The sequence below is a fragment of the Schistocerca gregaria genome, chromosome X (genome assembly GCF_023897955.1).
Source record: "Schistocerca gregaria isolate iqSchGreg1 chromosome X, iqSchGreg1.2, whole genome shotgun sequence".
NCBI lineage: Eukaryota > Metazoa > Arthropoda > Insecta > Orthoptera > Acrididae > Schistocerca > Schistocerca gregaria.
In genome coordinates this window covers 105,091,991-105,105,095 of record NC_064931.1, presented here as the reverse complement: position 1 = coordinate 105,105,095, position 13,105 = coordinate 105,091,991, and the positions used below count along the sequence as shown (strand labels likewise).

Here is a 13,105-nt window from a genome sequence, read left to right as displayed (position 1 = left end):
TGAAATGTTGTAGAGATTTTTTGTATGTAATCCAGGTATTGGCACAAAGTGTACTGATAAAGAATTTACGCCACCACATCCCCTCCCATTGCCAGCTAAATTCTGGTGGTGAAAATTTCTTCAATTCCAAAATTTGAACCAGCCTTCCGCACAGGCTTACATTACGATTTCGGCTATGCAGGTGGATAGTAGTGTGTATATAAAAAGGTGACTGAGCAATACATTCTGCACAGAAAGAGAGGAAATATATTGTGACATGTGTCTGCTCTCTCTCTCACTCAGTCACTCAGTCACTCACTCTCTTGCCCTTGATCTCTTAGTCCCACATTAGATGCTTATTAAAAGTTTCTCTCCTGGCAACTGATGATGGAGAGGTATGTTCCACATTGGGGCACAGCTTCTGCTTCTGATATTCTCTTGAAAAGTTGAGCCAGAAATATGTGACAGTGTCCCATGTACAGCAGCAGACATGTCTCCTTACTGTCATCCATAGTGAACATTCTGATAACAAGACTGGCATCATCAAATGCATATTAACTCAAATATCAGTGCTAAATGTTGAAGCTACATTCCAAAATGCTCATCACATACAGAACTCACAGAGTGAAATGATTAGCTAGGGCAAAAGTACTGAAGCTCACAAATAGTGGTGGTTAAAACTCATTTTACATTGAGAACTGAAATAATGACACTTTGACGCCTCAAAGACACATGGCCCCACATAACTGCAAGAAGTAGTAACACACTGTCTTTCACATAGTGTGATGTGCTTTTGATTTCGAACTTATTTTAACTAGAGTTTTTTTTTTTGTTTCTTTCTTTCTTTTGAGATTTTATTTTTAAATATACAGGAAAGGAAACTTTATTGTAAAATATGCTTTTTGACACTTCTTTGGTGAAGTGAGCAATTTTGATTATGACACAGAATATTGGTGAAATGATGTCATGTTTCTCAAGTTAGAACATCCAGTCAAGTGAGAGAGTTTATAGAAACTAATCAGATAAAGACTTTGGTCTGTTGAATAAGGAGTTCATTGTGATTCAGTGTTGAATGGCAAACTGACAAGAGATCACATAGGGTCATTATTGACATCTCTGAGGAATGTTAGAGGCAAGAGAGAAGAAAGCAGTTGTGTCATGTGATATTCTTATTACTTGAGAGAAGGTGAACTTGTTAGGCAAGATTGCTTGTAAACAACTATTAGTGTCGATTACTGGTTTCAGTAAGCATGGTTACCATCTTCAGATCTCAATAAAAGGTTATTACATGTCTACTACACCAGCTGTACAAGTACTCTTTCTAAAACAATGCCAGGTATGTGCGGGACGAGATGAATGATGCATCACCAAGTCAAGTCTAAAACCACAATATACAGAATAATTTGCCAGATGCTCATAGCTCATACCAAACACTAATGTGTACATCTTTGCAGCCAGGATATAGGAGACATATAGTAACCTTTTATCAAGATCTGAAGATAGTAATCGTGCTTACTGAAACTGGTAATTGACAATAAATGTTGTTTACAAGTGATCTTATCTAAGAAGTACACTTTCTTTCAAGCAGTTCAGATTCAGATTCTTTACTTGCCATTGACCACAGGCATTGAAATAGGCTTTATAATGATGTCAACATACAGAAGATTTACTATATTGGTTAGTGTTTGCATTACAAGCACAAATTATTTATGCTACATTAATCAATTGTACAGTATTGCAGTCATCGGCTAATACTCAATTTCTATGTTACAAGTATCAAGAATTCTGTAAGACTGTAGCATGGATTGTCTGTTAACCATTTGTGCAGTTTACTTTGAAAATTATTGAAAGGTGTATTAAGTGCAGTATGTGGTAATTTTATAAATTATTTCAAACTGTTCACTTTATGAGAGTTGCCTGTTTTTGTCAGCCTATGTCTAGGAATGTCAGTGCTCTCTTTATTTCTGGTGTCATGAAAGTGTATGTTCTCTCTGGTGTTAAATTTTGTTCTGTTATTTTCAGCATGTATCAGTGATGCATATGTAAAGATTTATCACTGTCATTATTTTCATTTTGATGAATAAGGGACGACAATGTTCCTTTGGACCAACCTTGCACATTATTCATAGCACTATTTTCTGCATCAGTAGTACACCACTGACATGACATTAGTTCAAATGGTTCAAATGGCTCTGAGCACTATGGGACTCAACTGCTGTGGTCATTAGTCCCCTAGAACTTAGAACTACTTAAACCTAACTAACCTAAGGACATCACACACATCCATGCCCGAGGCAGGATTCGAACCTGCGACCGTAGCAGTCGCACGGTTCCGGACTGCGCGCCTAGAACCGCGAGACCACCGCGGCCGGCGACATGACATTAGTGGCCCCATAGTAACAGCCCATAAGACAGATCACCCCTTATCACTCAAGACAAGTAAACTAATGAGATTCTTATAGTAGAGGTGTGGAAGGCACTGCCAAAGGGAGAGAGTTACCTGGGATCCATCAAGATGACTTGCAGATACAAAGAGGTGCTAAATGAGCACAGAAGAGTAAATTTAGACTGTAATTGTGGTGATGTTAACATTTTCTGTCTTGAGAATTTAGCCAGAAATGCAAGGAGACAGAATGATCTACAGTTACTGATCAGTGAGTTGCACACCAGTGTCCTGGACGAGTTTCTTCATTGCTTTGCAGAATGAGACCTTAAGAAAGTTGTAATTGTTGTCATACTTGCTGCATGGGAATATGAGACCTGGCAGTTTTTGTGAGAAGTAAGGTATGTACTGGCATCAGGTTTGATTCTCTCCCTTTCCTTCATTCCATTACTTGTGTCTTCTAACATTAACTAGGACATATCTGCTACACTGATGTGACAAGTATGTTATCGGCATTTAAAATGTCTCAACAGAGAATATTTAATTACTTTTTTTGATTTTCCAAACAGTAGATATGATACCTTAATAAGGATCTGTGGAAGTCTACAAACAATATAAGGGGTAAAGATAATCACTGATCATATAACTGAGACTTTGAGTGATTGATAGACACATAAACAAGACTAAAAATGCTGTTGAGCTTTTTAACAAGGTTTTTTTCCCCAGAAGGTGAATCTCAACAAATGTCTTCATTCTACATGCCTATCAGCTGCACAGTGCCTCAAGAATATTGTGAGGGATTGATTATCTTTAATCATTACATTATTTGTATCCCACCCAAGGCCTTCCATTATCATAGTAATGTGTGTTGAAATCTATATAAAATAGCCCCACTAATTTAGGTTCTCTGTAGCTACCCTAAATCAGTTCAGCAAATTCCGGGACAGAGCAATAGCTGATACTCTATTTCTAATGACTCAAATGTATTAAGCTCTTATCAACTGTAACTCTTTTTTTATATGTACAGATTAACAAAATTATCATTATTATTCATTCAAGGGAATGCCTTGTTGTTGTGTCCATTTATCTCTGTTTCTCATCACCCACTATATTTACTATATAAAACTAGATGTCAACACAAATCATATTATTTTTGGTTACATGTCTGTGTTAATTTGGAACGAGATAAATGAGTTTATCAACTAAGTTCCCCCTTTTTCATTTGCTAAATCCTGTGGTATTTTATTTTCTTGTATTTGAGCCACAAACATCTTTTAAACAAGTTCAGATGATACCAAAGACTTCACCCAGTATTCTAATTTTAATTTCCATGGTCATAGCTCATTAAAGTTTAGGCCACATCAAATCTGTCAGAAGACTGATTACTTCACTAGTTGTGTTTTCTCTTGGAATTAATCACATAATTTGATGCAAACTATCTGTATTTGTTTTATATGTTTGTCATGGAAAATGTATAAATTGTTTATGATCCACTCTGCTTTCTTTGTGATGCAAACAAGAAATTCCCCTGTATAAATACAGATAATAAAAAGTTAAGCCAGTAACCATTTACAAGTTGTACAGTTGCTGCTTTTTTAATATTATTTACTTCTGTTGCATTGTCATCTTCTTCTTCTCTTCTTATTCCTGCCCCCCCCCCCCCCCCCCCACACACACACAGAGTGTCATAAATTTACTCTCATACTTTTGGAAAACTGGTTTTCTTTTCATGGTGCTAATTTGGAGAAAATTATGATGGAGTTGATCGGAAAACTCTCAATTTGGTTCATGTGTATAGCGTGTTATCAACTGCATCTCAGTTTTGGTGTTTCTGATAAGATGTTATTTTTATTTATTCCTTTTGAATACTAAAATTCATTGTGCTCTCACACTTTTTCTTTTCCTAATTATGTTGTGCACATTTTTCTCTTGTATCATGTCTAATAATTCCTATATTCAAAGACACAGAAAGGTGAGTATTTATAATTGTAATTATTTTCTCAGTTGTATTCCCATTTTGTATAATTCATGTATTCATAAGTTCACCATATATACTTAGTTGTTTGAGGTAAAAATGTGAATATACTTTTACATTTCGCTCCCAAGTTTCATACTGTAAAAATGTAATAGTGTGTAATTTACAACTACTGCACTTGCAGAATGAAGTTATGCAGTTTCCAGTGTGTAGTTGATTCACTTCTGTGTTATTGATTTCATTATAGGAGCAGTACCACAAAAGACATCGGCGGTACTACGTGAAGACAGTGAAAACAGTGAGAGCTGACAGTGCCTTGTGAGTTATAACATCTAAGATTATTTATAATTGACTGAATACTAAAAAGTGTAAAGTTCCACTTGTGCTCATTACTCTGTTTCATCAGTTATTGATATTTAGATTCAATGCAGAGCTGATATAATTTTTTAAACGAATCCTACAATTCATTTGTGCTGTACCATGAGGGTACAATGACAGCAGCCATCATGAGAATGTAAAAGTAAAGCATCATTAATACATTTTTCTTGTGAAAACTTAACCAGTGTCGACTGAATATAATAATTGAAATTGCTAAGGTATATAGGAAGAAAAGATGAGGATGTTCTTAATATTCTGAGAACTATATAAAGCTGGATGTATTTCAAGAATAAAACTGACGCTATAAGAACAATGAAGATTAAAAGCATTACTAATGTAAAATACTGGATGTACCATATTGAGAGCACATCAGGGAGGTCAGCAAGCAAGGGGTGGGTTAGGGTTTGTGGAGCATAGAGTTCGTAAGCTGGGTGCTAGTTGACATCATGAGTGCTCCATTACCATCACATCTGGGTGGGCTTCTGCACCACCATTTGATTTGATGGTAAAGTGTTGTGTGTTAGAGAGAATGGAAATATGACATCACTACCTTTACTACAAGGAAAAAATCTGTCAGAAAAGATACCAACTTTAGAGCCTTACAAACCAAAGGATCATTACTGCCTAATGCCAACAGGGTAAAAAAGTCTGTGGTGCACAGTCTGTGACAGGGCTACTGGCAGAATTGTAGATAGAGTACAGGCTTTCTTCACTGCGATGATATGAAGGATAGGGTGGCAAGCCTGTTGCCCCAGCCATCTTTTGCCCCAGGACAGATGTTTGGTACTCATTTGATAGAGACTGAGTGGACTTGCGGGCATCCTGGAGAGACTGGGGCAAGGAAAAACTCCACTCCTATCAAGGATCAAATCCGTGACCTCCAGGACCAGAGTCTAGTGCTCTACCTGCTAAACCACTATGGCCACCCTGCATAATATACTTCTTTCACTGTAGTAACAAATGACATAACATAAATGATGAGTTTAACAACCTCGCTAATTAAACAGGAAAAAATTGAGAGATATAGTGGTACCACAAGTAGCCCCCACAACACATCAGAAAGTGTTTTGTGAAATATAGATGTGAATGAAGATAACATATTCTGGAACATACATGCTTCAGTTATTTTAATATCCATGTAAATAAATGGCCTTAGACTGAAAAATAGACGATAACAGCCAGTTTCTGCTATATATCATTTACTGTAAATTGAGGAAAAAATGTCACTATGAAGACCTGTGATGTTGCACCTCAAATAATAATAGCCAAAACTAACATTTACTGAAATGCTATGTTTGAGATCTGTGTAATGTGCAAGTGAAAACAGTCAAATTTTTGTAGAGTGCTGTATCCAGCTAACAATGCATATAAGTCCAACGTGATCATTATCTTAATTTCAGATTACAGAAGTGGGCATTTTTGTTTGAGATGGTCATATTCCCCATGAGAGCTTCATTTTAATGCTTTGTACTACTTTTTACTGACCTATTTAGGAGTATAATTCATGAAGTACTGTTTTCTTGGCTGGTTCGTTTTTAATAGTAATTCAGTCAACACCAATACATGTCCATGATCATAATGTGTGTGAGTGTGTGTGTATTTTGTCTATTTTGTGAGTAATGAAGTATCCTCATATATATGTAGGATTTCCCATCATTGGATTCTTGATGAAACATACTGATACTCAAAAACTACAGACAATCCCACAGTATTTATTTATATAAACCAACATATTGGCTTACTGGGTTACCACATGTCATTGTCAGATTTTGATATCTACTGTGGTTGGTCTAAAGCCTGCTTGCAATTAAAAATAGTAGGAGAAAATGGGCACAGAAATTTTTTCCTTGTTGATTTCTTTATTTGGGACACAATTACTGGAATATTGAGTATGTTACTGACACAGTAAACTTACACAAAAACTTTCCATATTAAGCTATCACTGATGTTCACTATTTGTTTTGGAGTTATCTTCTTCATAACAATGCTTGTGTAAGCAGACATCTTCAGTGGTCAAAGGAAGTATTTTATCGTGCCAGATTGTTGCCTCAACCTTTTTCACAGTTGAAAGTTGAAAGATGTAATAGTTTGGGAAAACAGGAGAGTAACCAAAAATGAAGCTTCATAATTAAATGCTTCCTTTAGAGTATGATGGAGCTAGAAATGACTGTGGATGGAGTATTATCTTAATGATTTTACTTCTGTTACATGCAAAGTGTCTCCCAGAAGGCCAACCCCACGTCCAAGTTCGCGGGAGACGGGCAACGGCACAGAGTAGGGGAATGCCTGTAGGGATGAAATGCAGTAAAGATGCCCTGTGCTCTGCACTGCTGTAACAGCTGTAAAAACCCTACAGGAACCCTGAAGAGTGACGGCTGACGGGGCTCTGGTGAAGCTGCATTAGTCCCAGTGTGCCACCATTTGCCTGAATAGACAGTATTGAATTCAAAAACAGGCTTCAGAGTGGAGGAAGAAAAAACTAAGTATGACTTGTACGAGTATCATTGTCTGAGAGGTACACTGCTAATAGAAAATACATGTACTGGAAATACAGTGATTATTGATGGACCTGAAGACAAAGTTTGAGTCCAGTCTACTTGTTTATGATGGAAAAGAAATGTGAATGGTGGTGATGTGGAGAGAATTGAAGAAATATAATTTGGAACGGTTGTCTTTTCTGCCTGTAAGATTTTGATAACTGAGTTGTGAAATGTGTCTGCGATGCAGAACTGGAAGTAATAAATGCATTAGATATGTGGAAAATATTACTGAAAATATTTTGGACATTTGACTTTCAGTTTTGACCTTTGTTATTTATGTTATAAACAACTTTTGAAACATATTTCCCAGATTTTTAATGCATATTAATTTCACTATTTTTCAAAATTGTCTCATCTCAGATCTATTTCTAAATCAACAGTAGACTTCATTTGTTTCTCTAACAGCTAAACAAACATTTCATTGTTTACAACCTCACACGTCACTAGTTCATACACAAACATCTATTTTCTGTTTGTGTTTAATTTTTCAATGTTGTCAGTCACTTTAGTGAACTATTCAGACTTATTATGTTTGTGGTTTTCATTCAGAATGTGGCATTCATTCCTCTTTTGTTTATTATATTAGCCAATAAGTGAGGTACAATGAGAGGGCTTGACTCTTATTGCATTAAAATGTGCCCTCTGTCTCTTCTTTCTTTTTTTATGCATAAATGGTTGTGTGTGCATGTGGTAAGTCAGAAACTGGAATTTGGGGGAGGGGGGGGGGGGGGGGGGGGAGGTAATTGAGGGTATAGGATGTAGATGCAAGGATGTGATGGAAAATGGGATAATTGGAGTAGTGGCTGCATGGGCCATCATCAATTATTATGGTTTGTTTATTTTTTTACTCTGTTTATGTCCAACATTGTTAATCATTGCTTTGTTTTATTGTTTATCACTTCCTTTTAGTTCAAGGGCTTTATAGGTTTTGGAAAAAATGACACTTGTATACAGAGAAGAGTGAGTGACATATTATACACCTCCTCCTGCCCCCCTCCCCCCACACCAATCAAATTGCGAATTGAGCTGTTGTGGAATGGGTGTAAAAACCGGTTTTGTTTTCAGTGCCTAGATCTTGTTGATCTGCCATCTTTGGCATTCTTGTTGTAACTGCGACCAGGACGGACGTGGGGTAGCACTGACGGAAGGCGCGGCGGGTCCCGTGGAGAAGCCCGTGAACAACAACATAACGGAAAAGGACAGACACGACCAACATAGGACAGAACGAATATGACAAGACCGAACAACAGAGTCACAAGGAAACAAACTCGTACACGAACCAGCAAGAAAGCAGTCTAGCGCAACCAAGGTGTAAACCAACGTAAGCGAAATCACACTGACTGGATGAGCGAGTGGCCGGCGCTTAAGTATGCTCTCGGGGGTGCCGCTATTGGCCGCTGGGACCACGTGTTCCACTGTGGCACCCCTACACTAAAAGCAGGCCAGGAGGCGCGTGCCGCCACAGCTTATGGTGCAGCGACCTCTATGGGTCTTCGACATCCATGACGTCTGGTGCGGATTCAAATCCCACGCCGTGTGGTACCAAAATTCTTCTAGTATTACTTGAGTCTACGAACCAGCTCTTTCTTAATTGCTTCTCTGTTAAAGGCTCTTTCCATCTCCTGGGATCTGATTATACCATAAAACCTTGATAGCTTTTCATTTTAATCTTGGCAGCATCCCTGTAATTTATTTTGCCTGCAGCAATGTTCACCTCTCATGGATCTCTCTCACACTCTTGGAACCATCTTAACTTAGATGACTTCGGATTTAGAAAATTCCTGATTTTCTTTGTGAAATATATCCACATGGGGGATGTGCCCATAGGAAAGTAATTTTCTCTTTGCAGTTGTAGTTACTGGTTGCATCTTGCTGCACACTACTCTATTGTGCCCCATTCAAACCTTCCATCAATGTATGTGTTGCCTAAGAAATTCTATAGTATCGTGTGTTCCCTTTTACGCAACTGGTTGACATGTCCTTTTTGATTCATGCACAGCTTCTCCATAACATACAAATCTTCCCATCATACAACAGTGCTGCCATGTCTTACTTTGGCTCCTACACTCAGCATTTTCTTATATATGTTTTTAGTTGCTTGATACACCCACTCTAATTCTGGATCTAGATACTGGCCATTTCGTGCTCTAGCCCATTCTGTTGGATTACTTCATGTATGTACTTAAACATCTTGATTCTTCCAATTTTTCCTATGGTCAGTTACCACATATTCTGGCTCATCACTGATGCTCTTCTTCTCAAGATGGTTTGTTTTCCTGAGCTCTTAGCTGATGTTGTTGGCAAAAATGGCCATGTCATCTGCAAAAGCCATTCATTCAACATACATACACTGCTTTGAGTTTGGGCCTTAACTAAAACTTATCTTCATCTCCAACCTTTTTTGTTCAGCATTTTTCTTCATTCTTGAATAATCTTTTCTAAGAAACAACTGAAAACTGGCAGATAAAAATCCATCTCCTTGCCTGACCCCAGACTTTACCTCGAAGGTCTGTGAAATCTCATTCTTGAATTTCACATTTAGAACTGTAAAGGTGAGAGTCTCTTTATTCACATTCCTGGACATATCATGCCCTCCAAATTATTTCATGATATCTAGTAATGACTCTCAGTTAATCACATATGCCTTTCTGAAGTCAACAAATACAACCATATAGTCAAGCCTCCTTGTAGTCTTATATCTGATGATGTTCTTCAGACTGAAAATTTGTTCTGGATAGGAGCACTCCTTTCCGAAACCAGCCTGGTACTCACCAACCATTTATTACATTGAACTCCTGTTGTGTTTAGGAATGCCTTAGAAAGAATCTCATAAGGAACAGGCACTATTGATATACTCCCAAAATTGTTGACATTCTTATTATCTTCTATGGGTAAGTACTGACTGCCATTTAGCTAGTGTTGTACCCATTCTCCAGATCTCTTTAAAGAGAATCTTCATTAAATAGCTTCAGTAGTTCCACCTTAATAGGATCTTTGTCAGCTACTTCATTTTCTTTCATGTTCTCTATGATCTGCTTAATTATTCTATTACAAGGTGGCTGAGAATTAGACATACATTGAACAACAGGGAAGATTGGTAAGCTCTCTGTTGCCTCATCACAGTTGAGTAGTTGGTTGAAGTACTGAGCCAAAATATTCCAATTTGCCATGTTGTTCAGGACTAGATTTTCAGTGTCATCTGTAGAACACAGACTAGGGTCTTTATACCCTTTCACACTAAACCTGAAGGTTTGATAAAAGTCCCTGACATTGTACTTCAAGAAATCCTGATGAGTGATGTATCAGCTCTATCTGTTGTTTCCAGTATGATTACTTTACACATCAAAACACTCGAGCTACAAGTTTCCTTGAATCAAAATGTTTCTGTTCCTTTGTCAATGTCAACTTTTTCCAGGAAATTGTTCCTTGATCTAGTGTATTGTCACAGATTTTGTTCCACGATTGGAGTTTTTCTTTAAGACCTGTCAGGAGTGTCACATTGGCTGCCTGCTGACTGCTGAATGCAGTGTTAGTCCAAATCTCAGATTTAGAGGTCAAGTTCCAGTGGTGCTGCTCCTGAACTTCTTGCCTGATCGTAAGTTTCATCATATGATGTCTCTGAATTTTATTTCCAGTTTTTGGAGGAATCTTCTAGAGAGGAACAAATTCACGTTAGCCTAGGAGTGGCAATGATCAGATTCAAATGTGGCACGTTTCAGTAGTTTGATGTTCATAATATCCTTTACTGTTCAGCTAGAGATTTCACCATGGTCAATCTGTTTCTTACCATTTATGTTAACCGGTGTTTGCCAAACTTGTATTTGTCATCATTACCTGAAGATGAAATGTTTGCCACAATTCTACAAATCTAATTCAGTTTTATTGATCACAGTTCCACAAGTATACAAGTCCTCCTGTGGGCAAGATCTTTCCCAACTGTTGATGTACCGTATTTACTCGAACCTAAGCCACATTCGAATCTAACCTGAAAAGTGAGACTCTAAATCAAGGAAAAAAAAAATTTCCCAAATCTAAGCCGCACCTGAAACTTGAGACTCAAAATTCGAGGTGAGAAAAAGTTGTAGGCCGCACCTCCAAATCGAAACAAAGTTGGTCCATTATAGTATGAGACATAATTTAGGTCGAGTGAATGATGATACAGCTACAGTAGTTTGGCTCGAGTCATAAGCTTAGCAGTTAAGGTTTACCAGGTAGCTATTGCTATGCATCAGGCACTCCGTTCGTATTTATACGGGTACCCTTCCTTTTTCACATGCTTCATCTGGTTTGAATTGACTGCTTATTTTTCTTTGATCTGATAAGTGCTGTCCTCTTTGTTATAAGTGTTTATGTCACTCTAAGCTGAAAATGCATTACTGTATTGTGCCATGCATTGTTTGTCACTTTCTGATAATGAGTGTTTACGGCTTGTCGTCACTCGCCGCACTGCTTGCTTTTGTGCGCGGTACCACCGCTTACAATCGTCTCATTAGCGAAACAATGGCAAGTGACTGCTCTTTGTTGTTACTTACACTGCTGCTTTCTTTGATAATGATCAACAAGAACCAAATAATAGACTGTGTATGATAGAAGATGTTCTGAACAAGAGTTTAGCGAAAATTTTTCTCCGTTTGAAAATCATTCCAGTTGCCTCTTTTAGTACATTACATTCTGCATCGAAATTAGAGTCATCTTAGATTTAAAAATCTAGTCAATTGCCGTGCTTCATTTCTGACTGTATCACTATTGGGCATAAGAATAATACGAATATAAACATGACATGATATGTGTATTCTTCCACGTTTGCTGTTGTCTCGCTCTAGTTTCGTAGTTTATTAGGCAGACAGGACTTAAATCAGATAGGTGCAAACACAAAAGAATACATGACAAAATGTTTATATTCGTATTATTCTTATGGTGAAGAGAATACTGCATGTGATTCACAATTCATAAAAGTTCCTATTAGCAACCATCTCTTCCCTCAGGTAGGAAAAAATTCAGAATGTAGAGTTTCCCATATTGACAAACATTCCAAACAGTCTTGCCAGTCAGATTTTCATTGTACATTGAAATGCTGCTACATTCGAAGATGAACAATACGAAATTTGTGTTTCCTTCGTTGGATTATGTATGAAAATGCAGTGGTTGAAACTCAGGGCGGAGGAAAAAGCTCGTCCTTTTTTTTTTTTTTTTTTTAATTTATTTATGATGCAGAGGTATTGGCGCCAGTATTTATCTTTGTGCCTGCAAATCATGCCTGTGTAGCACTACATATATTTGACAGCAGAAGTTAGTTGTGGCGGCACTTACCAACATTTTTCAGAAGTTCCGCTTACTTTGCACTTGATTCTAAGCCGCAGGCGGTTTTTTTGGATTACAAAAACTGGAAAAAAAGTGTGGCTTAGATTCAAGTAAATACGGTAACTTCTTTTTATTTAAAAAATAATCATGTATACAATATAATAACAACAATTTCAGTTTTGACCATACGTTGGGAATCTTCCTATTCAATATGTCATAGGCATTATGTAAAGACTGATGACGGCCAATTTATGGCCAAGACTGGTAATGACTGTTACCTTGTTGTAAGTGTATCTGTGTAGAATAAAAAGAAGTGTTAAGGCTTAATGAGTATAATAATGTTCTTGTATGTGCACAAGCTTCCTGGTGGAAATCTGTGAACTATAGTAACTGGGAAAAATGGAAAATGTGTCTCCAGAGTTGTTTATGACCTAAACAGGAGTTGCCATGTTAAATAAAATTCCTCTGTTAATAACTATGACTCTCAATACACAATTGAAAAAATGTTTTGGCTTTGGGGATTGAATTAGTTTTATAGAAATTCTCTGG

General features: G+C 37.3%; 1 protein-coding gene across 3 annotated transcripts in view; it reads left to right on the top strand.

Moving 5' to 3' along the window:
• Window positions 1-13,105, top strand: part of LOC126297792 (polyamine-transporting ATPase 13A3) — a 422,483-nt gene that overhangs the window by 301,444 nt on the left and 107,934 nt on the right. For all 3 annotated transcript variants that reach the window (XM_049988996.1, XM_049988997.1, XM_049988995.1), the window contains one exon: window positions 4,585-4,655. In XM_049988996.1, the coding sequence (XP_049844953.1) occupies window positions 4,585-4,655 (71 nt within the window). The remainder of the gene's footprint in view (window positions 1-4,584; window positions 4,656-13,105) is intronic.